We start from the raw sequence: 24,860 nt of genomic DNA, 5'->3' as shown, positions 1-24,860 counted from the left end.
ATAAAGACATCTTCTACATCACAATCTTACCCTTTTAGCATTTACACTATTATCCAATTAAAAAAAAGCCAAATAACCTTAGGAGCACTTCGACGTCCGCGCAGTAATATCCTCTGAATTTTTTAGGAGTGAAGATATTATTGCGTGAACGTTGAAGTGCTCCCAAGGTGTTTTTACGCCTTACAACGCCCTTTTTATCCACTTAGAAAATCGACATGTTTAATTTTCTGTAACTGTACTTGGATCGTGTAACTGAGGCTAAATGCTAACAACATCTTTGGTCTTTTGGCATGACTCTTGGCACACACAAGAGACCAGATAGGTACGCATCGACTCGTCTAAGCTCAGGTAAGAACATATCTCACTATGGAAAAACGATGGCCTGTTCTTTTAAGAAAGCTTTTCCTGGATACGCGAGGCCTCAGGAGGAGTATTTTGGGAACTTTCGACGCTGGCGATGATCCTAAGATTGCTCGAAGATCCGCAAGTCTCTCATAAATGCAACTCCGGATGAGAGTGATGAGAGAACAATGGTATAATAAAAAAAGTTGATTTTGAATAATCACCCCCTTTAAAATCATCCATCAATGAGTGTGAAATGGAATATCCTGAAGGATTTCTGTCGGACAATGGACTATCCCTGAATCCTGAGGTTTAGGGAAAGCTAAGAAGATTAACTCCACTATGGCTTGCGGTGAAGTAGTGGCTGGTTGGTTAGAATGGAACATAATGAACAGTATGGATAAAATATTTATCAAAATGAAAGAAAATATATGCAAAAAGATGTTTCAACCCACTATTAAACAAAGTGGATATATAGCTGCTGTAAAAAGACGACAGATACTGTCATCAGCGGAGTTGAATAGACTTGAACCTGGGTAAGCCACGTAAGCCCCTGACACACGCCTGTCTGACCCAGTCCATTTCAAAATGATAAAATCACTCACTGACCCACTTTCTAAAAATTTACACTTGGCCTCTGCAAAACAGCCCCGTGTCCCGCTCCAAACAGGCCTTTTTCTGTGGGCTCGGCGCTGAGTCACTTTCTCGCCGTGCTCCAGAAGCTACATCATTAAGCACTGACTCACTGAGAAGACGCCCCACTTGCATCCACAACTTTCAGACATAATTATGGGGTTGCGTGGTTGAAAACTGAGATTTTGTTAAATACATTTTTGATTGTTCACGACTGAAAGCTATGTCTTTAGTTCAGAACAGATTCACAGTATAAAAATGAGGGCTGAGACAAAATAACCCACAGTAAACTAATCAATTTGAACATGATGCAGTTTCATCAAAGTTTTATCAAAGGCTGTGATGAGACAGTGATCTCAGCAAGCCAGAACATTCTTTTTTTTTTTTTGCTCACAGCCTTCACTGGGAAGAAGAGCACAGTGCGAAAGGGGACAAAGAGCGGCTGGGGAGAGATAATCAACAAATTCTCAGAGCCAGGACGCAAACTTGTGAAAGTGCCCAGTATGTGTGCTCCAGCCTAAGCCCCTACGCAGCATGGTAGACCAGGACATTATTAGGATTTCTTTATTCCGTGGGGACAGTGCATGTTGTCCCGCATTTGTCGCCCCGCCCTATAGTTTAGTCCACAACCTTTGGATCCGTGGACAAATGCTCTGTCCTGTGATATAGATCTGATAGTCTATGTGTTTTGAATCTAGAAGAGGGACGTGGACAAAAGGTTATGTGTGAATGAAACAAAACACCACTTCTGGCATGTTTTTGATCTCCATACATCTTTATAAGAGTGGAAAGCTGAAGTCGATTCAGCATTAGCATGACAAAGGCCATTTAAATAGTCTAAGAAGGAAATTTAAATATCTTGTTCTTTTTTTCTGACGGCTGTGGCAAATAGTCCATAAAGTTTCTGCAAGGCATTAGGAAGTCAATTTTGAGGTGCGTTGAGAATAAAAATAACCGCTATGACCGCTATGAAAATTACTGTCATTACCAAGAATGCCACTGGTAACTGTTTCAAGGGCCTATTATAACAAATGAATAATTTAGCACTTCAGCAGCTAATAAATGGGCTATTAGCTTTATGCATGCTACTTGGAGCAGTAAATGTAACGTTGATAACAGTTCGTAGGAGAGACAATAGAGGTAGTGATGGACGTTAAAAAAAAAAATTGCCGGAAGCAGGTAGACTTGTAAACTCTTAACTGGTGGCACAGATGAAACGAATGGCAGCAGATGTCTAAGACGGCAGAGTGTATGGGGACAGCTCCTGGAGCTATAGGCAGACATGTAAAACAGCACTGTCTTCAAACCACAGGAGCGTTCATCCGGAAAGAATAGAAAAGCACGCAGGCCTCTTCCAACATGGGCATTGGGCACCTTTGGCAAATGTATGCAAAGGAGACAGCACAATCATACACGCCGCCTTTTGTCTGTGGCCGCCCGGCGTTCGGCATCCGCATCATTCAGTGTTCACTAAGTGAGAATTAACTTGTCAGCTGCCTCTACCAGGACAGACGGGCGAAGAGACATGTCCTGCACCATTGTTTGCAGGACCTGTCGCGTACATCAGACGTGTGTCCTGCATCATGTGCTCTGCTCCAAAAACTGTGCATCAGGTCTTCGTGTATCTCCAACCCGTAACTTGTCATCCCCACAGTGCTGTGCACCGGTGCGGAGCAGAATCGACATGTCTTTCACCTCTCTCTGCACCTTCCTCCTCTTTCACTCTCCACTGAGAAAACACCAGCTCCAGAGAACACGGGCTGCTTACTTTCTGTTGGGGCATCTGAACTTTTAGACCCCACGCCCCTGGACCCATCTCCAGATGTGAAGCCAGGTTGATGGTCACAAACACCTGGCCAAAGGAATAGCCGATTGTACATGTTTTAAGTGGTAGGGGAAACCGGTCACCTTGCCAGCAAACAAAAAACTATACATTGAGTGGATTTGCGGTGTTCTTGATCCAATCAGCAGCAAATGGTGCGTCGTCTTCTGTTATTGGCACTGTACTATCAATATTGCTAGGTTAGGAATCTGGAGTACCCAGGGTAAGCCTACGCAGAAATGAGAGAACATGCAAATTCAAACAGAAAGGCCCCGCCTGGCTAACCGAGCCACGTGCTGCCCAAATGCCATTCATTCACGGTGGCCTCAGTGGGGAAACATTTGACAGGAGACGCACAGTGCATTATGAGCATGTAGCAGGCGGCGGCACTGGGACAGGAGTGAGGACGCAAGGTGGTTATGCGGCTTTGCTGAGACACAGATCAAACACCTCTGAACACCAACAAATAAGATCCTGTCGCCACTACTGGTTATATACCACTTCTTTTTTCATACCAAAGGAAGCTCATAAACTAATGACAAACTAGTGGGTTATAATAAGGGTTAAAATAAAGCTAAAAATAACACTAGGTCCTTTATACTTTAGAGGACCTAATGTATATAATGTATATGGGCTAATGCCAAACAGCAACATGTCCAGGGAGACAAGTTGGTAAGGTCCCATTCATGGTCATAGTATAGATATAGATGCACTGTGACCATTATGTCTGCTTGAATAATTACCGCTCAAATCATATTTCTTATTGGTTTGAGCAAACTTGAGAGTCAACATAAATACACATGCAGGCAAAAAGATATTGCCAGAAGAACTAGGATGATTACTGCATGTTCAGCAATGTTATTGTTGATAAAGAGGTCAGCGGGCTACTGATATATAACAAATGACCAGGTTTGTCATGTGTCACAATCAGAGCAATGGAAAAAAAAAAATCCCAGGTGAAATGGATGTGTTTTCAATCATCTTGCAAAAGGGCATGTATCTCACAGTATGTGCCCAGTTGAGTTTTGGCTATACACATTTAACTGTCATCTGCCGCAGCAATGTATCATTTCTACATTGCTTATCTCTTGACTTTTTAATTTGACGCTGCTGTAATTTTGAATCTCCCCTCGGGGAACAATTGAGTTTTGTTTTTTTGTTTCAAAATCACTGGAAGCCAAAACCAAATATAAAATGACAGGTCGCTGATATGTGTATCTGGAATGCCTCTTCATTGGTCGAGTTGTAAAGCAGGCTGACTGGAGATGGTTTTCAATTAGGCAGATGGTAACATGAATGTGGCTTTCCCAAATTCATGACAGCAAAATAAAAATAAAAAGCTGGTACGACTTGATAGTTTATACCTGGGGGGAAAAAAAAGATTACAGCGAAACCAAAGCTACCGTCAGCCACTGAACCTTGTCAAAGTGCTTAGTAAAAACACTTAATAGCGTGGCTAGAAATATTGACAACAGAGTCCACACATGGAGGAGGATGAAAAATGATTTTAGCGCAGCTGCCAAGAGGAGGTCATATCTGAGAAGGAAAATCTGATGACAGGCACAGCTCAACACTAACTAAAATACTTTTATTGCATAAATAGGGTTGTCAAAATCAGTGGTTTTCAATTAGTATCACTTAACTGCTTAAAAACAAGGTGCAAAGTAGTGCTTGAACAGGTGATAAATACATATACAGTCAACTACACTGTCTAACCAAAAAGAAAAAAGGAAAAAAGTGGCCACCTGGATTTAACTAGCTGTTAGGATCTGGGGTTGCCGCAGTTGGTCAGGTCCAGGTTCAGCAGCATATGTGCCCAAAGAATGAGATCAGCTGACGACCTGAACATCCTGAATGACAAGGTTATTCCATGAATGTATTTTTTTCCCCCTGATGGCACGGGTCTATTCCAAGATGAAAATGCCAGGATTGTGGGTCCAGGGAGCATGAGACATAATTTTCACACATGGATTGGCCGCCACAGAGTCCAGAGGCTGCTTCTGAATTCCTCAAATACAATAGCTCCTACACTGCGTTCCAAATTATTATGCAAATTGGATTTTTGTGTCAAAAAGGTAAACAAAAAAACAACAATAATGAAACTCATGGATGGTATCGTGTCTTGGGGTTCTATGAATCACTGACATTAATCTCAGAGACCTGGGATAATTAGTGTTCAGGTTAAGCCCAGTTAAGGGAAAAACTGCTGAAAAGGGTGTTCCACTTTATTATGCAGATCATCATCCCATCATCATATGGGAAAGAAAAAGGGTCTGTCTGCTGATGAAAAGCGTGAAATAGTTGAATGCCTTGGTCTAGGTATGAAAACCTTCGATATTTCATGAAAGATTAAGTGTAATCATCGTACTGATAAGAGATTTGTGGATGATTCAGAGCACACTCCGTTTTGTGCAGATAATGGCACAATATGGACGGTTTCTGCCAGACAAACACATCAGATTAGGAGAACAGATGCCACAAAGCAGCATACCGGTATTTGAAGCTGCTGGTACCTCTGGAGTCTCCCGAACATCAAGGTGTAGGACCCTCCAGAGGCTGCAGTTGCGCAAAAACCTTCTATCCTGGCCTCCCCTAAACTGTTCATTGAAGCTGAAGAACAGAAACGGCTGCAGTGGCTCAGAAATACATGAGGACTCATTTTCAAACAGTCTTGTTCACTGATGAGGCCGTGTAGCCCTGGATGGTCAGATCAATGGAGTAGTGGATAGTTGGTGAATGGCCACAATGTCCCAACAAGGCTGTGACGTCAGTAAGGAGGGGGCAGAGTCATGTTTTGGGCCAGAGTCATGGGAAGAGAACTGGTCGGCCCCATTAGGCCCTTTTAGGCTCCCTGAAGGTGTGAAAATGACCTTTGAAAAATATGAGGAGTTTCTGACTGACCACTGTCTTCTATGCTACAAAAAGAAGAGCCGTGCTTTCCCGAACAAAATCCTCTTCATCATGACAACGTACCATGTCATACTGCAAAGAATACCTCTGCATCACTGGCTGCTATGGGCATAAAAGGAGACAAACTCATGATGTGGACCCCCTCCTCCCCTGACCTCAACCCTGTTGAGAACCTTTGGAGCCTCAACAAAAAACACTTCTATGAGGGTGGGAGGCAGTTTTCAACCAAACAGCAGCTCTGGGAGGTTATTCTAACATCCTGCAAAGCAATCCAAGCAGAAACTGTCCAAAAACTCACAAGTTTAATGGATTTAAGAATTTTGAAGCTGCTATCACACAAGGGCTCCTTTGGTAAAATATAACTTGACCTGTTAATATTTTTTTTGATTGAAATAGCTTTTGATTTCAGTAAATATGACCTCCTAATGCTACAAATTCAACAAATGATCATTTTCAGTTAATTACAAGCTTTAAAATGTATTGAAACGATGAGTTGCATAATAATTTGGAACAGTGGATTTTGAGGTTTTTACTATATTTATTTTTGAAAAAAATACTGCTATCAGTAGGAATTTTTTTCCACCACATTTAAATGATCCTCTACCAGGTAAAGACTTTAAAATTATGCTGACTCTCATTTGAGTTGACAATTTAGAAAATCAGAGAAAAATGTCATTTGCATAATAATTTGGAACGCAGTGTATATCCTGATCCGAGCTCCTATCACCTTGTCACGTGATAAGGTCCTGCTAAGTCCCTATGCAGTTAGGAACTAGAGCTTCAGCTGTGTTTGCCCAGTCCGGCCGTCCTCGTACAGCTGTTTCATAAAACTACATCACCGTGTTGCAAAGGTAGGCAACGCCAGGCTCGGGGCCCAAGACCGGCCCTCCATAATCAAACTCTGGCCCTCAAGATGATTTTGAGAAATATTAAGACCCAAATCAGAGATCAAATGCCTGTTAAAGTACTCTAGCAATGTGGAAAATACTGTCAATTCCTTAAAATGTTTTAGCAGAGCACCCTTTTAGGCCATAATCCTAAAAGAAATCTACTAAATCTAAATCCACTTGAATTAACAGATTAAATCTAAAGTTTGAGTAGATTTGGTCTGGCCTTAGAGCAGATAAAACCTATTCTTGCCAATGGAAGAAGCACAAGTTATTTCTTAATTCAGATTATTTTGTATAATTTCAATTGATTAGTAATTTTTACAGTAAAATTTAATTTATCTGATTTCCAGTGGGATTTCTATTTGTTCCATTGGCATTAGTGTTTTTTTATCTGATCTTAGATTAGTTCAAACTGACTCAAAATTAACATAAAAAAATTAGCTAATTTATCTAATTTAAGATGGACATTTTTCCAGTGTATACATGTTGTACAACACTGGCATATGTAGAAAATGATGCTTTACTTCAATTGCTTCAATTGGCGGGTCCGGCCCTTGGTCTTTTGATGATGAAGAAACCTTGCCTTCCCCTGCCGTATATTATTGGACTACAAAAAACACTCCTACTGCAGCCACTGACTTTAATTACTCAAACATGAACCACAATAACAATATGAAGCTACACAGAAAACACACGATGATGAAAAGCTGTTTCAGATTTACCTTCCACAGCTCCATGCTCTGGTCAAATACTCCACCAAATCTGTTCCTTTGGTTCATCGTCAGAGAAAAGCAACCGCATTAACGGTGGCCTATGGGATGGCATATAGCTCCTAACCGCTGGTGAGGAACCACCAGAGGTCCCTATGCTGAAGGAGATATGATAAGAAGCATACAATCTCCTTTTCCGACCTCCTTCCTAGCTGCTAGCACTATTCTGACCCTTGTCATGACGGAAGCTGATGCACAACCGGTTTGGGCTTAGACCTCTTACCAATTTGCTTGATTTGGAAGCAGCCCAGATCTTAACCCCATTGAGATGTGCTGGAGGAGGCTTTGTGCTGTGGTCACACTCTCCCATCATCAATACAAGATCTTTGTGAAAAATGAATACAACATTGGTTCTTTAACATTGCAGAAGCTTATTGAAACAAGGCCACAGTGAATGCATGCTAAGGGTGACTTTATTTCTTTTGGTAAGGCAGTGTAGAATATTCAAAGAAAAATGTTACTACAGTACTGCCAATGGTACAACAACCGGTAAAAGCTTATTCAACCCCACTACAACAAATGCCACTGTTAGCAAAACTACTATGGTTTGACATATGACTCCTGATATTACCTTTCAAAAACAAATAATGTGACAGGTGGCTCGGTGCACCAGCAGCAGGCTATTATGGTATTGTAGCTTTTTTTATGTGTGCCATATTTGTTCATGGCAAACAAATTGTATTGGTTTGATGCGATGACAGCTAATGATAGAGCTTCAGTCATTAGCTATCATTGCATCAAATCAATACAATTTAAAATGAGGAGTTTACAATTCGGCATTATAAAAGTCTATGATATTACTGCTTTTATAATGTTCATCATCTTGTGCACTGCCATTTGTATATCTTATTTTTCATCTCTCATGTGGCCATTTATTACCCAGTTAAAACAGAACCATACGCACCTTTTCAGTGATGATGCGATCAACGCATTGCTTTCCCGTTAAAGGCAAGTTGCATTTGTCCAATATTTTGTGTTTTCCTCCCTGTGAGAAGAAGAAGAGACAAAAGTGGAGGCGAGTTATTTAGATATGCAGCAGGTGAGTCACTTGAAATGCGCCATCAACATCCTCAGGGCAGAAGCCTTAACTTTAATATGTCCAGGGATTCAGCAGCTTGTGTGTTCTCAACAGCATGAAAACACACTGCACACATTCAGTCAGATCACTGAAAGGAAAGGTAATAAGATAGAGCTCTTCCAGTGTAGCAGTAACGCAACATACTAGGGGCGTGGCACAGGGGAACAAAGCCTGTGGAATCACTATTTTTCTCTCTTTTAAGACGTTTTCTAGTGGACTATAAGCATAAATAGCACATTCAAATGAAGTCGATTGAAGGTCGGGTACTTGAATGAATGTTTTCATCACATTCTCACATTCTTGCATTGGTTTCTCTGTGGTTTTTGTGCCACATTGTTCCACTCCATGTCTCTATAGCTATATTTGGTCCCACCATGTTTCACCTTCCACTACAAAAATATGCAGTAGGGCAGGATGGATGGGAGTGTGTTTGAGAGTGCGAGTGGGGGACAATGGATGGAAATAAGCCCAAGGCTAAAATCCGGCGAGGCGTGTTTACATGCAAGAGACTCATGTTTGCATTTAAGATACATTAATAATACTATGCATCAAAGCATTCCTCTGACCCAATGCTGTTTGTTTATCCATATAAAAAGTGTAAAAGAGAAAAACAGAGGTGTTACATAGATGTGAACTTGAAGCTTGACCTTGTTGACAGTGCAACGCTAGACAGACCAACATGGAGGCTCTGAGGGGAAGTTTTGATCTGTTTGGTGAATAGTTTTGACGGAATAGGCTGTATCAGAGCGAACGGATTAAAAGAGAAAGGAAACTACCGTTTTATGAGAAGAGCAAAATCCCACAGACATGACGATGATGTTGTTGGTCAAAGCGTGAGGTGAGAAATGGCTTTTGTCGCTAAAGCAAAGCGCTCCAAAACAAACCTGATAGTCTGTGTTTGCAACATGAATGAATAAAAGGCTTGCTCCATTAGGTAATTTCAATTTTAGTGATGTCCCAAGGTAATTCTAATCCCGAGCAAATAGGGCTTAAGAGTGGCTTTCAGGTCCAATCAGACGGGAGACTTGATTGTTTACTTTCAATTTTCACTCTCTCTCTCTCTCTCTCCTTACTTTCACAGTCTTACAGACCATCACATAAAGTAGTTGTGGACCAGTAAGTGAAAGAACTGCTGGTTTGTTATTCCCCACACGACAGCTTAAAAAGTTCACCTTTACGGGCGTTCCCAAAGATCCTGTCTTTATCTTTACCAACTATCACAAACAGATTCACACATGGGGAAGTGTCTTTCCTTAGACCACAGTAAGAAAATAAGCAATATCAGTAGCAGGAATCAAACCACTAATTTGGCTTAGTGGCTGAGCGTTATGATCTGAACTATTGCTGCCCAAGGATAAAGCAAAAACACGTTCCCTATATGTTTGTGACATTGCTGGAGAGGCCACGACATGCATCACAAGTTTGAGCTGCGTGTCGCGTTATGAATGAAAACAGGCTTCAGAGGAGAAAAATTATGCTCAACTGCTGCACCATCTGGACCGGAGCAGGGCACCAGACTGTGAGCCATTATCAAACAGCGTGTTGCGTCGTCCTTGCATCACAGGGGCCAGCATTCTCCTGATAGTGACCCATTGTCGCTGGACGACACGCTGCTGTTGTGAGAAACGCATGCAGACGATGGTCATCCTGCAGCAACACCGGTCAACCACATGGAAAAAGAAAGCCTATTCTGGATCTAAATAACTTTGTAGCTCAATTGATCAGGACACTCGCCTACTATGCAAAATGTTGACGACCCATGGCCCAAACCAGCAGACCCGTAATAATAGATAGGATCAATATGTCAGTTATCTCATCTGAGAAGGTAATGAATATGGGATGTGGGTATTGAGGAGTACAGATAATTCTTACGACTGAATAACTTAACACATTGCGTGCCGCACTGTTTTGGGGATTTAGCTGTAGAGTGCCAACAATCCAGACCATTTTTCATGATATTTGTAGCACCACAGCATATTCTATCTATGGATACATGTTGTGGCTCGTTTGACAGATGAGAGTCTAAGCTCTCCACAGGTGAAAACAGTTTAATTCTATGTTCCTCGGTTCCTGAGAAAGCTAAACAGAGGCTAATTTTGATCAAAATCAAAATCATTTTTTTCTAAATTCGGAGATAATGCGTGTTTTATGAAACACTCTCCTTTCTGATTAACTCCTCCTCTCCTCCTCTCCTCCTCTCCTCCTCTCCTCCTATTCTCCTATTCTCCTCTCCGCTCCGCTCAGACACTAACGTTATGGTAAGAGGCAAATGCCTAAATATATTCCTTTCAAGTCCATTTTCAAGGACAACATAGTTGACACGTTATAAAACACCGCTTGTATTGATCGCTTTCACTCATTATTGCGTGTTCATTTAAACAGCCTGGTTCTCGGATTGAAGAATCTAACAAGATGTTTCTCAGCCGTCCTTTGACTGATTTTGACCATTTAACAACTCAGAGAAACGTTAAAATCTCAACTGTTTCGATCTTTCCATGGGAAGCCGCTCTGCTTTGTCAGACGCGCTCCAGAGAGCGAGAGAGAAGTGTCGGGTTTAGAGCTCTTTGCTACGACACCACGGCCCCTCAAACAAAGAAAAGAAACGCAATAATATATGAAATGACCAAATCGTGACTTTCACAAGTTTTTGATCGTCATTTATTTCACTTCTTTTATTATACGGCTCTTCACAACGTAAGTAGAACGCTCCGTTGATTTGAATGGGATTTCCCAACGTTCTACCGGTCATTATTTTCTGATAAAGGACCTCTGAAAAAAATAATGACCGCTGCCCATGGCAACGGAGTTCGTGCTTTCATATCACTCCGCGCGTACGTAGTAGCGACACTATCTCTGTCCCCGTCACTGCGAGAGAAGTTGGGGGAATTGCTCGTGAAGTTAGCGTGAGTCTGACTTTCAATTTACCCAAAGATTCACCACCATTCCTCCAACTGCGCCTTCAACTAAGTAGCTAGGCTAGCTGCTAGCCTTGTTGCTGCTAGCCTAGCCAAACGCTGCAGCGCAACGCGCAAACTTTTGGGAACTATTTGTCGCGGATGTCATTAAATAAACCTTTCGGCCTTCATACAAGCGTACGAAGTTTATGTTGTGTGTGTTCAGTTGGCAAATGGCCGTATAATAAGCGGGATAATGTATAGAACGCTGGTCATTATCGGGAAAATAAGTACCGACAGGGCGAACCGGACCCCGACGCGAAGTCTTGTTTCTATACATTATCCCTTACTTAATCACAGAGCTACCATAATCACAAATAAGGTGTATTAGAGTGTCTAGTTGACTTATCTTAAATGACCTGCTTTTGTGTGGCAAGAATGTAAAATGTGGATCTGAAATGGCTCGAACTCACGATGGCCCGTGTGTGTGTGAGATGTATCGGGGCTGTGCTAAAAAGGCATTGAACAAACCATTAAGAGAATTATCCCTAATCAGCCTGAACACTCACGCTCATTACGGCAGGATGTGGATGTGGGCTTGGCCGGTGGAGATGCGAGGAAAGGAGGAGAAAAGTGCCAATTTGATACGGGGCGGAGGGGAAATGAGTCGTGCGGGTCATTTGTTAAAGCTGTGTTAGTTGTACGGGCGCATTAGGCATCACCGGGATACAAACCTTTGCAGAGTGCTCCATGGTGACCACTACCTTTGTCCCAGCGCTGGCCACCAGATCCATGGCGCCTCCCATTCCCTTCACCATCTTGCCCTGGAAACACACACACACACAAATTGGCCATTAGAAGAAGCCCGAGTATAGAACAAACAGCTTGCGAGGTAGCTGAGCCCAAGATTGGCCATGACGTCAAAGAAATGTGTTTACTTTCATTGTCTTGAAGTTTTCTACCTCATTAGATATCTCTTATAATCTCTTATAAAGTCTTAACAAACTAGACCAGAAGGGGATGGAGCCGGACTGAAATCTGACAATCTTCAGATATTAAAAGCTTTACAAGAAGCCAATTATAGTAGCTATGCTGTTGTTTGAGGACCAAGAAAGTTGTTAATAGCACAAACTAGATATCTGTGAAAACAAGACTAGATCTAGGCCAGTGTTCCTTAAACTGTGGTACAAAGTTAACTACTAGGGACTCTCTCTGTCATTGTAATATCTGTGTAATGTGTTGTGCTTCTGACATTGTAGTTTAATGACATTATTTTAGATAAAAATTCTCACATCTTGTCCCTTACTGTGTATATGCCTTACAATGTATGGTAAAGTAATCTCTGTTGCTCACACAAAATGGGAAGAAGTGATTTGACAGAAAAGACATAAAGCAAGATCGCGAATACAAGCGGCCGAAATGAGTTTCCTTCGCAGGGTGGCTGGGCGCACCCTTCGAGATCGGGTGAGGAGCTCAGTTACCCGAGAGGAGCTCGGAGTAGTAGTCGCTGCTCCTTCACGTCGAAACGAGCCAGCTGAGGTGGCTCGGGCATCTGTTCCGGATGCCTCCTGGTCGCCTCCCGCGGGAGGTGTTCCAGGCATGTCCTAGTGGGACAAGGCCTTGTGGAAGGCCCAGGACACGCTGGTGGGACTATGTCTCCGAGCTGGCCTGGTGTCGCCTCGGGGTCCCCCCAGAACAGCTGGAGGAGGTGTGTGTGGATCGGGAAGTCTGGGCATCTCTGCTGAGACTGCTGCCCCCGCGACCCGGCCCCGGATAAAGCGGAAGAAAATGGATGCATGGATGGACATAAAGCAACAGTCAAAGATTGAAGAAAAATCAAGCGTGGAGCCACCAGGATAGATTATCTTTTGTACGTCTTTGCTGCGTTTTTGTGGGGTTCGGTGGATTTTTTTTTTTTTACTGCAAAGAGTCCATAACAGTCCTGAAGAAAGATGCTTTTTAAAAATAAACAAACAGCCAGCAAATGTGTTCTTCTGAGACACTGATGAGGCACCAAGAGCAGAGTGGAGGCGCAACAGGAGAAAAAAAAAAGGGTCAAATGAGGAGGTATCCGGGTGAGACTCAGCAGCTAAGCCATCTATTCTGGCTAATGGACGTTCACTGGAGAATAAAACAGATTAACTGCGAAGCTCTTCCCAGAAGATGGTGAAAGACTGTCGTGGGGCGGAGGGAGCAGCAGGAGGAAGACGAAGGAGGGGGAGCTGACCAGTGCAGGACACCACGCTCTGAAACAATGACACACCCAGGAGGCGGTGCACCATTTAGGGGATCAGAGCAGCACTGAAGGCTATTGGTCAAGACACATAAGCAAAAATGTTACGACTGGGTCAGGAATGATCTAAAGACAGAGTTTTCAAAGGTTTTAAGGACTGATGAGATCAGAGTGACTCCGATTTACTGCTTGATGAAGTATCCTCTAAAAAAATGCCACCTCCCCACCGCTAGTGCCCCTCTGCCATCTTGTTGGCGCCAAACTTAGTAGAGCTTTGTGCCCACTACTGATCCAACTTTGAGCCCATTCATCAGTCTATGCAAAGTCACTCTGACCTCGACAATCCATACATCCTTTGAAAAATCTGTCTTTAGATCATTCCTGAATCCTGACCCAGTCTAAACATTTTAGCTAATGTGTCTTGATCAATAGTGGTTGGGTTTCCATTTTTCTTACTCTGGCGATGTCTCTCAGCACTGAACACCTTGTACTTCTGGACACTTCAGGTCTATTGGCAACACAATATTTCCTTCTGACCTGCTTTTAGTCATGAGGTCATAGACTATATATTGTTTTTATACCTAGTGGAACTTGGAGAAACAATTTTCCATAGGTGGTATTTGCTGCTTGAAAATCACTGAAGTCAATATTGCATTTAGGGCAATGCAGCAACTGTATATGACAACTTTTTTACACTTGAGACAAAACTGCAACCTTTCCACAGAACAAAATGAGGTCTTCAAAGGGAGTTTTAGTTTTAATGTCTTAGAAGTTAGTTGAGGGGATTTTGCAGAATGAAAGAGCAGTGTTCATTTCTCAAGCGAGAGCTCCCACAGTGAGATAAAAGCCATTCAGCTAACATTTAAACTTTTAAATCCAAGGCAGATTGCTTTTTTCTAACAGTTATCTGTAAAGACAGGTACTGAAGGTGAGGGATCAAAAGGAGAAACTAAGATAAAAACGTTCTAAGCGCCCAGAAAAATGTATATTCAACATCAGTGTCAGTCATACTATTCAATTGAATCTTCGTGTAAATGAATTCTATGCGTGACAACACCTGGATCTTGTAAACTTTAGAATAACTAGGATGGCTATTAGGTTTTAGTCGGCAGCCATGAATGTTTGGATAAACCACTTGTATGTGAATGTGAACAGTTAGCAGAAAGATTATTTATTTCAGAAGACACAGCTAAAGAACAACAGTAAACTGTAATCTAATGACTAATCTAATCCATAAAGTGAAGTGGCACTTTTGTGCAGAAACCTGTCCTCAGTTCCCTCAATATTTCTTCTAAAACAGATTTGTGAATAGGAGCTGCCGTAGATACGGCTGCAGGGTGACGGCTGAGTAACTGAATTAAAATCCCATTTGCTCATCAATCATGTGAAGAGGCGGTGAGCTGCTGCCGGATAACCAGGGGATATACTGTATGCCAAGTGTGGAGCATCAGAGGCTGGTGCGCCTCTGGGGAGGCCAGCTGAGCTGAGGAGATAGGACTCAGGAGAGCTAAGACTGCTGGGAACCCGCTCTGAAAACACAGACTGATTACATTAGACTGCCCTGTTAAAATTCTGAAGGGATGCAGAGCAGGTCTACTGGAAGATACATTCAAACTTCATACCAATACAAGAGTGGATCATTTTGACACATCTCTGCAGAATTACAGTTTGCTACGAACAAAACTTATATTTTAATATTGTGAACTGAATAAAAAATTCTAAATTCATGTAGGGACAATGTTTCTTCTCAAAGGAATCACCAAACAAAACTAATTTTTACCATTTAACATCTGTACTATCTAACTATAAACTCACAATGAGCCACAGTAAGGTCACCAATAAATCATCATGGTAAATAATTCTGTCTTCATTAACCTACCATTAGTGGCTAAAGAAAGTAACACTGTTCTTATCATTAAGGCACTCAAGTAAATAAACGCTGTCTAGCATTAAGCCCCGGCCGACGGTCATCGTCAAAGTCAACATTTATTTTTAGACCATTGCAGAGGTAATATATTAACCGTCCAAGCCATAAAACGTGGCAGGCTATTAATCCACATGTTGACTGTCCTCCTTGTGATCAATGTTAATGCACTTTCGGACAACTCCAGCAGAGCACGCGTACACCGGGGAGGTCACACTGTAACCTGAAAATGTCACGCTCTCACATACAGCTTTTCACCAATAATCAATGGACCAATAGAGACTGAGTCATTTCCATTTCCTTATGGAATCCTGAAGCATGATAACTTGCAAACAGGTTAGAAGGTTTATCGAATCCTGTACAACACAGACTTGATGAAAACATCTCTCTTCTCTAACAGAATCAGGACAGTCTGCAGTGTTTCCTTGTCCTTGGGGTGATTTTGATTTGTTCCGTTTACAAAACGATCATGTTGACACGTACAGATCATATGTTTCTCTGATTATTCCGGCTTTAAATCACAAACATAGGAACTCCAGAAGATAGGACACAGTCCCAGAAAAAAGACCTTACAAATAAATCATGGAGGAGCTCTTGGTGCATAGAATGGCATCATTCATTACCATTTTACAAGGGAGGTTTAGTGGGTACTGTAGGCATAATACAATAGAGTGTGGAAACCCAACCGAACATTGTTGTTCCGTGTGCGTGCGGACACATATTTAGAACTTATGTTCGGGATCAGACTCGGACACATCAGTGTGATAAGACAAAGGGACCACCAACCCGTGGATGCATGCACAAAATACACAGTCACCCAGCAGAAGAAGGGGAAGAAAAAACATTGACGACGGGGCTGAAGTCTGTAACAGGAGGCCACTTGTTGCTCCGTGTGTTGAATGCGCTCTGCTCGTCTGTGGTGATGTTGCGAATGCCTTTTTTCAGTTGATTGACCAGACTTTCCACGCAAACAATATCCTAATAATATTGTGATTGTAATTGTGTCGGGCTCGGTTCGGATTCGATCACTGCTCTGACAGAACGAGGGCCAGTCTCAGACATAAAAAGTCAGCCCGATCCACACTCTAATATCCAATACAAAGTCAGAAATCATAAACTCAAATGAAATTGCATTTACTTCAGATGGCCAAACTATTATTTTTAACTAAAATCTTAAACATACACATTCAGTAATTTATGGGTTAACAAAAGAAGAAGAACATAAAGATCACTAAATGTGTGATGTCTGATTTGCAAAGACTAAAGGCAGAAAGAATTCTGAATAGTTTTTGCAGAGCAGCCGGTTTGACAAGTGCTTGCTCGGATTCAATGTCATTTAAGTGACTCAAGTAGAATTGAAACGTGGGTAAAATGTAGAGGGAACATTTCCATAAAGGGGACAATAAATTACACCAACACTGTTTGGGCTAAACCAAAAAGAATGACTTACAATGAGGGAAGGTTCCGTAAGCACAAGAGCTACTCCCTATGAGTCACTCCCAATGGGATGCCATCATTTAATAACCTGACTTTGATCATATGAACCGAGCAGCCCTGGCTAAAGCCCCCACAGCTTTTTAATTTTCTAATGAATTCAGTTTGATCATGTTTGTCACCTCTAATCCACACTTTTCACATACATACATGCGGGGCAGGTGAGTAGAGCTGGCAGCAGTACTGCCAGATGCACTAATTGGGGAAACAAAGATTTAAAAAAAGAAAACATTGGAGTATCAAAGTGTGGTGTGATAAAGAGGGTAAGAGACACCCAAAATAAGTTTTCTGTGTTAAATTTGAAGAAGGTGAGGATTGTAACACACGGGTCGATTAATTGGGCCTCAGAGAATATCGAGTTGAGCAAAAGGAGCAATAAAAAGTAAAGCTAAAAATGGCATTTGCTGAAACGGATTTGTCTTGTATAACAGCACTTTCGACCTTAGAGTGCTACTTTATAGACAGATACCAAGCAGGAGCGAATAGGATAATCTGCTGTCAGGTGCCAGGCGCTGTCAGGACTGTCAGGAAGTAAACCAATATAGACTGGAAGTGAATTTGATCGCCCCGAGTAAAAAAGGTCACATTGCAAAATTTGCCAAACGTTGCTTCAGCACGATAGGAGCAAAATAGCCATGCCAATCCCCTTACGTGACAAGTGTGGCTAAAATAAAAAGTACATTTGGAGAGTTTGTGAATTAAAGCTGTAGCACCCAATTTTTCTGCTCTTTCCTAAACCGGGAAAGTAGTTGGCTTTAAAGTTTAAAGTCTGTTATAATAGGGGCGAAGGGTGAGTTGCTTGACTGGGCAAAAGATGAATCTGTGCCTATAGTTGCAGACGGCATCTCTGGAATCGGCCATATATGGTCATGTTTGAAAACAGTTGAGCGGGAAAACAATTTTGAGATAAATCTAAACTTTCTCTAATTATTCAAAAACTACTTAAACAAACGCTGAATTATGAAAATAGTTTTCTACTAAATAAAGAGACAAAGACATGTAGAGGAGCAAAGTGGTTCAACAGCCCATAAATACATTAAAAAAAACGGAAAATGCTAACATGATGCTACATATTAGCATCGTGCTAATGCTCACGCTAGCTAGTGCTTGCTATGACTGCCGTTTTTTCAATTTCTACAGAACAATCTGCTGTGAGAAGATATCCATATAGGCCTGATTTACACTTGACTTTATTTGTATGTGACAAATAGGTTCATATTCCACCAGAAAATGGCTAAAAAGAGTGAAAAATTGTGTTTCCCAAAAGATTCTATTCTCCCCCTCGGCGAGGCCATGCCCCCTTCTATGACGAGATGCCGTCAGTAGGTGACTGCAACACAGCGTCCCCTGATCTTCTTTATTTTTCTTATACTATATTAATCTCTGTATGTAAATTAATTCTCTGCATTTGACCCCTCCTTCAGTGAGGAGTACCTAGATCTTACATAGAGTTAAACATAGACACTCTATATTTTTAGATAATGACGGAAGTGATCACATACTATACACTACAGGCATACGAGATCTGCACCCAGTGCCATCCACATCATGTACTGTATTTTCAATCCCTTTATCAGAATCACTCCATGTTAAATATGAATGTACATTGTACATAAGAAGCACGACTAAATGTTGCCCCGGAACAGGGCTAAATCGCTATATGGACCTTCTCCCACAGATGTATACTTCACTCGAATCCATTTTGCACATTTTATTTTTGCCTCATTCTGGCTTTGAAATGAATCACAGCCTCTGGCGGTAACACTGTAGCCTGCACGCACACTAATTAAATAGGCGTTTGAGAAAACATAAGTGATGGAACCTCCTTCATATAATGGCTATAAGGGGGGGGTGGGGGGTAATGTGGGGAGGCCGTGGAAGCCAGTGGTGCAGAACCGAAAGAACAGAACAGTGCTCTTTAGATGAAGGGTTGCTCAAATAACATCTATCGACAACATAGCACTACAGAGACAATGACATGTCTTCATGTGACTATTCCACTTGGCAAAGCCAGCAAAACTAATGACTTTGTGTCAATGATGAAGTCAAAAGTTATGCAAAGTAATCTAAGCATAAAAACCAATACTTCTCACAGAAAAGTATAGCACTAACAACAACAAAAGAGGAGTGATATAGTAGAATGTAATCACTTTTATATTTTACATTTGAAAGCTTTTTACAGGCATTTGACCAAAATGTCAAACACATTTTTATCATTATTGAAAATGCCATATGAATATAAAACAGCTCAAAAATGCCTGTTGTTTCACTTCCTGATTTTCATGTAATTTCCCCATAACCCCCTCCCGCTTCTTACTACCCTTCGCTCTGCAGTTGTTTCAATAAAGAGGGGGAAAGAAGAAGAAAAAAGTCAGTGCAGCTCATGTGGCTGTACACTTCTTTTATATTTCTATGGGGAAAACACAATAGCCTACAATACTATTATTATTATCATCACAATTTTAAGAAAGGCATTGGACTGGATACTTTTTTGTATTGTTACGTTGCTATACCAACAGAATTCTATATCCTGCTGTGCAAATATTCACTTCCAGCACTTGGGCAAAGAAGTGACACAAGGAAAATTACCCAATTCACCAGCCAAGAGTTGCCACTTACCAAAGCAGCTTCCTTTTCTTCTGCCTCAAATCCTCCACAATGGTAGATCTCTCTATTTAACATAGTGAGGGACAACCACTTGGCTTTGGTTACCGTGACAACAAATGACAAACATCAGAGAGAGGCACGAGAGTGCCGACAGGAGAGTCGGTGGATGAATTGAATTCGAGCTGTTTTTAGTGGCACATGTTGCCTTTGTCATGTTTGGAAATGGGTCATGTCAAGATGTTTCTAGATTGCCTAGGCTAACTGTGGTATAAAAGAAAGTGATGACTACTGGAAGCAACTGCTAATCGGCCATTGCAGAGTCCAAAATAAAATGCACCACATGAAAGGATTATGTGTGGTTAAAGGTTTCTGTTGTTTTAGACACAAAGAGGCGCTATGTGCTAAAGACGGTAGCAGTTCCTTCATTAGCGCTGCCGTCAGCCATTATCAAGTGCTAACTGCTTTTTAATAGTTAGAAGCCGGAGCTAGTGCCGCACTTAGGCTCGCATTCGCACCAAGCTCCAGGCAATGGCAGTCTATAAATAAAGAATTCCGGATGGCTTCTCTGCTTAAAAGCACCATTGAAACTTCGCAAACGTTAACTTTAGCAGATGTTGGGTTTATTTAGGATACTGGACAACAGCTTTCGAATTGCAGACTTCCTGAAAGATCAATTTCCTACTTTCAGGTTGCCTAAACATCTGTGTGCTCTTAAACAAACGGAAAATGGAGATTTACTTTACATTACAAAGTTACATTACAATTACAAGCAAATTACCATGAAGTTCATTACCATGGTCTTTAAAACAAGAATATTGTCACAAGAACGGTAAATGGCCTCAACTTATATAGTGCTTATAAGGCAGGCAGGAGGATGAAGTGTCTTGCCCAAGAGGCGGGATTCGAACCCCTGATCTTCCAATCATGAGACGACCTGCTCTACCATCTGCGCCACTGTCGCCCAACTTGGTGGACACCATTAGTGTGGTGAACATATAAAGTGGACTACATAAATTTCCAAGTCATTGGTCAGTAATATTAATCCCTTAACCTCCACCTGAACAGAGCATATTTTCTCCAGTTTGGCTTTACCCCAATCCAAAAGCTTCTGGAAAAGAGTGTAAATATCAACAAAACTGAGATGAAAACAAGGATGAAAAAAAAGTGAAAAAAGTGGGGGGGAAAACAAAACCAAAAAAAGTTACAAAATTTTGACAAAAAAGTGGAAAAAAAGTGACCAAAATTTGACAAAAAAGGGACGAAAAATTTAGAAAAATGTGACAAAAAAGTGACAAAAAAATGTAACAAAAATGTGATAAAAATGTGACAAAAAGCGATGAAAATGTGACGAAAATGAGATGTAAGTCTTAGCGTTCAAATGAGGTGTTACACTGGCCTACAGGATTTGGGTAATGCTGGATAAAATGCTCTCGGTTCAGGCAGGTGTTAAGAGGTGATAATTCTGTAATTGATTATGTTTACATGGGCAGAGCACAATCATGTTTGACTTCTCGAGAGAACTTGACCAAAGACAAATTAAATGACTGAGATTATAGCCTGTGATGCAGTGATGAAGTAGATTTACCCCATAACTTTGTAGCAACAGCACAAAACGAGGAAATCTTTATCCCATGCTTATTTTTTCTAAAGGATCTTGATAAACACACCGCTTTGAGGACGTGTGATCTCATTAAAATGTCTGTAAAATGTAATTCCCTTCCAATATCGAGGCCCTTTTGGACACACTGGACTACAATTATGAGACATAAGCTCGTCAGCAGTCGGGAGACCAAGAGGTTTGTCTTTGCTGGTCTAAAATGTAATGTCTAGTAGGTTTTTTACTTCACCTTCATGCCCTCTTCGCACTCATCCAGAGATAGAAAAGCGCTGATTCAAGGAGCATCGAGGAGTATCTTGATCTCGATCTCGCAAACCACCAATTATGAGGTTTTCATCATAGACTCGCACATTTGAGACGCCCTGGGATGGAAGGAACCGGTGAACAGCAGAACATACGAGCCAAGTCTCCTTCAGTATCATTAATACACTGAGCATAAACCTTCATACGGACTTTAAACGGACGTGGGACAGACTCCTGAAGCTGTGACCTGCTCCAGTTCAATGTTATCGTGGCAAAATCGCCCAGCTTTGCATTTTCATGAGATCCAATGCGCTAGATTTGCGCTACGGCCTTTTAGCGTTTATCAAAGCCGCAAATCTCCATTGCGCTCGCTTAGTGCGCTCAGTACACTGTTGTTTATATGCAGCAGTATGAACCTCTCCGCTTCAATCACACCGATCAAAGCAGATGGCCGCTCACCTAGTGCCAGTCAGAATCCAGTTCATGTTAGCTTGAAGGGCAGTCTTTCCTTGCCAATATCCTTGTTACCTACTGCGAGCTCCAAGAGGCCAAATCACTCACCCTCACAGGTTGCTTTTATGCTTTTGCCCGTAACACTCTCCGATGCCGGGTCAAGGTATGTCAATGTCAAATTATAACGTTGTGACTATTACTAGAAAAAACACTGAATTTATTTGCAATTAAACCAGATATTTTTCCCATAGTCACATTTATAATCCCATTTAAAACAAATCATTCTGACATCCTTAGCAGAAGATTCAATTATGCAGCTACATTCCAACTGACGGGATTTAGTTGGCAATTGCTAGACACCATATTAAAAAAAGAAAACCTCGTTCTTCCCCTCATCTGTCAGTTCTGCCATTTCAAATGTTTCAGGCTGAATAGACATCTAAAAGCATTAAAAGACTCAGCTGGAAACTCATCATCTGCATTCTGCATATTCAAAAGCATTGACATCAACACGATCACGCTGGGAGGACCGCATCCCCACTCCTACGTGCAACATTTCCAATTTCACGCCACGCACCCGTGTTTAGATAGTGAATAATCTCCATCATCACAGAAAATGGAGAAATGTAATTGTCTTCATCCCCCCGTACAAAAGAGGAGCTGATGAAGATGAGGCGTAGGTGGAAATGCATTGTTTTAGAGTATGAAGGATGCAGCGTCTGTTGCTGGTATTGTCGATACCGCTGGTTTTACAAGTGGCATCAACGGGACATTATTTTCAGCTATATTGTTTGTTTTACCTCCAGCTGGCAATGTGATGTTACTAGCCTGCTGTAAACTCTATAAACCAACCTGATGGTGAATGTGAAAGGGCAAGAGGGACCTGCAGTATTTTTGTGGAATCTTAGGTTAATCTTTAATAGGTTGAAATGGGAGTTTTGTGTCTTAGCCAAAATTGGATGGACTGCAGGAATGAAGCTGAATTATTTTGACGTGTGCAGAGACACACTCATCTAAAATCACTTACAAAATGTTATATGTATGTTTTTGCAACCAACTTATTCAGCTCCAGCTGGTGTTAGAGAAAAGCACTTTGTGAGTTATAGAAAAACAAATCTCCTTTGTTTGACCAATTGCCAGTTTTCTAAGATAGCAATTCACTGCGTCCGAAGAAATGTTGTTTTTGGCAGCCGTCGGTGTTTTAGTCTTAGTCTTATGGACGAGAATGGTTTTAGCTTTAGTCACATTTTATCCATCCATCCATTTTCTTCCGCTTTGTCCGGGGCAGGGTCGCGGGGGCAGCAGTCTCAGCAGAGATGCCCAAACTTCCCGATCCACACACACCTCCTCCAGCTGTTCTGGGGGGACCCCGAGGCGACACCAGGCCAGCTCGGAGACATAGTCCCCCCACCGTGTCCTGGATCTTCCACGAGGCCTTGTCCCACTAGGACATGCCTGGAGCCTGGAGGCGACCAGGAGGCATCCGGAACAGATGCCCTAGCCACCTCAGCTGGCTCTTTTCGACGTGAAGGAGCAGCGACTCTACTCCGAGCTCCTCCCGGGTAACTGAGCTCCTCACCCGATCTCAAAGGGTGCGTCCAGCCACCCTGCAAAGGAAACTCATTTCGGCTACTTGTATTTGCGATCTTGTCCTTTACCCAAATCTCATGACCATAGGTGAGGGTGGGAACGTGGATCGATTGGTAAATCGAGAGCTTTGCTCCCAGACTCAGCTCCCTCTTCATCACAACAGACCGATACAGCGACCGCATCACTGCATTTGATAGACAGATACACTACAATAGTCACAGTCAAAGTGTTACGGGGAACATGACTTTCCCAAAAGTAGCCGCTCACCTCATCCTCTGATCATCACTTCAAGATTTTTCATTGGTCTACCCTGCACATTAGTTCATCAACATGCTTTCTGTATATTGAAGTATAGAAATATTGGAACTGTTTCCATAGCAATTAAAAAACTAAAATATTCAATATTCTAATATAATGCATTGGTTTTTAATAATAATAATGCATTGGTTTTTATATAGCGCTTTTCTGGACACTCAAAGACGCTTTACATTGCACTATTCGTTCACTCCATACTCGGTGGTGATAAGCTACTATTGTAGCAACAGCTGCCCTGGGGTAGACTGACGGAAGCGAGGCAACCAGTCTGCGCCATCGGCCCCTCCGACAACCAACAACCACTCACTCACGCACCCATCCAAGTCCTGTGCGGCCCTTCCCTGCTTAGCTTCCCAGGTCAGACGGCATTGGGCATAAGGGTAATATGGTCAAAAGTCAGAAAAGGTGTGCCAATAAATGGATAAAACTTTTCAAGCTTTTCATAGAGATTTATGAAATACAGTGCCTAACCTAAAAAAAAAAAGTGGCCACCTGGGTTTAATAACTGTTATGCTCTGGGGCTGCTGCAGTTGGTCAGGTCCAGGTTCAGCAACACTATGTGCCCAAAGAATGAGATCAGCCGACTACCTGAACATCCTGATTGACCAGGTTATTCCATCAATGGCTTTCTTCTTCCATGATGGCACAGGCATATTCCAAGATGACAATGCCAGGATTTATCAGGCTCACATTGTGAAAGAGTGGATCAGGGAGCATGAGACATCATTCTCACACATAGATAGGCCACCACAGAGTCCAGATTACAATCCACTGAGAATCTTTGGGATGTGCTGGAGAAGGCTTTGTGCAGTGGCCACACTCTCCCATCATCAATACAAGATGTTGGTGAAAAAGTCATGCAACACTGGTTCTTTGACATTGCAGCAGCTTACTGAAACAATGCTGGGATTCAAACACCCAACCTTCCGATCATGAGACGGCCCGACCCACTCTACCACCTGCACCACTGTTGCCCCTAATGTGACTCATTAAAAACACACTAGTATTAATGCGCTCAGATGGCCTTGTTGGTGAGGCTGCTGC

The 24,860-nt window shown here is 42.0% G+C and overlaps 1 protein-coding gene across 1 annotated transcript in view; it reads right to left on the bottom strand.

The window, feature by feature from the left end:
• oxct1a (3-oxoacid CoA transferase 1a) overlaps positions 1-24,860 on the bottom strand; it is a 61,025-nt gene that overhangs the window by 3,933 nt on the left and 32,232 nt on the right. Inside the window, exons 14-15 of the mRNA XM_079552555.1 lie at positions 12,074-12,163; positions 8,272-8,352 (exon numbers count right to left, since the gene is read on the bottom strand). Coding sequence (XP_079408681.1) covers positions 8,272-8,352; positions 12,074-12,163 — 171 coding nt within the window. The remainder of the gene's footprint in view (positions 1-8,271; positions 8,353-12,073; positions 12,164-24,860) is intronic.

This window comes from Gobius niger (genome assembly GCF_951799975.1).
Source record: "Gobius niger genome assembly, chromosome: 1".
Lineage (NCBI taxonomy): Eukaryota > Metazoa > Chordata > Actinopteri > Gobiiformes > Gobiidae > Gobius > Gobius niger.
Note: the sequence above shows the minus strand (reverse complement) of the source record. Positions and strands in the feature narration are given on the sequence as shown.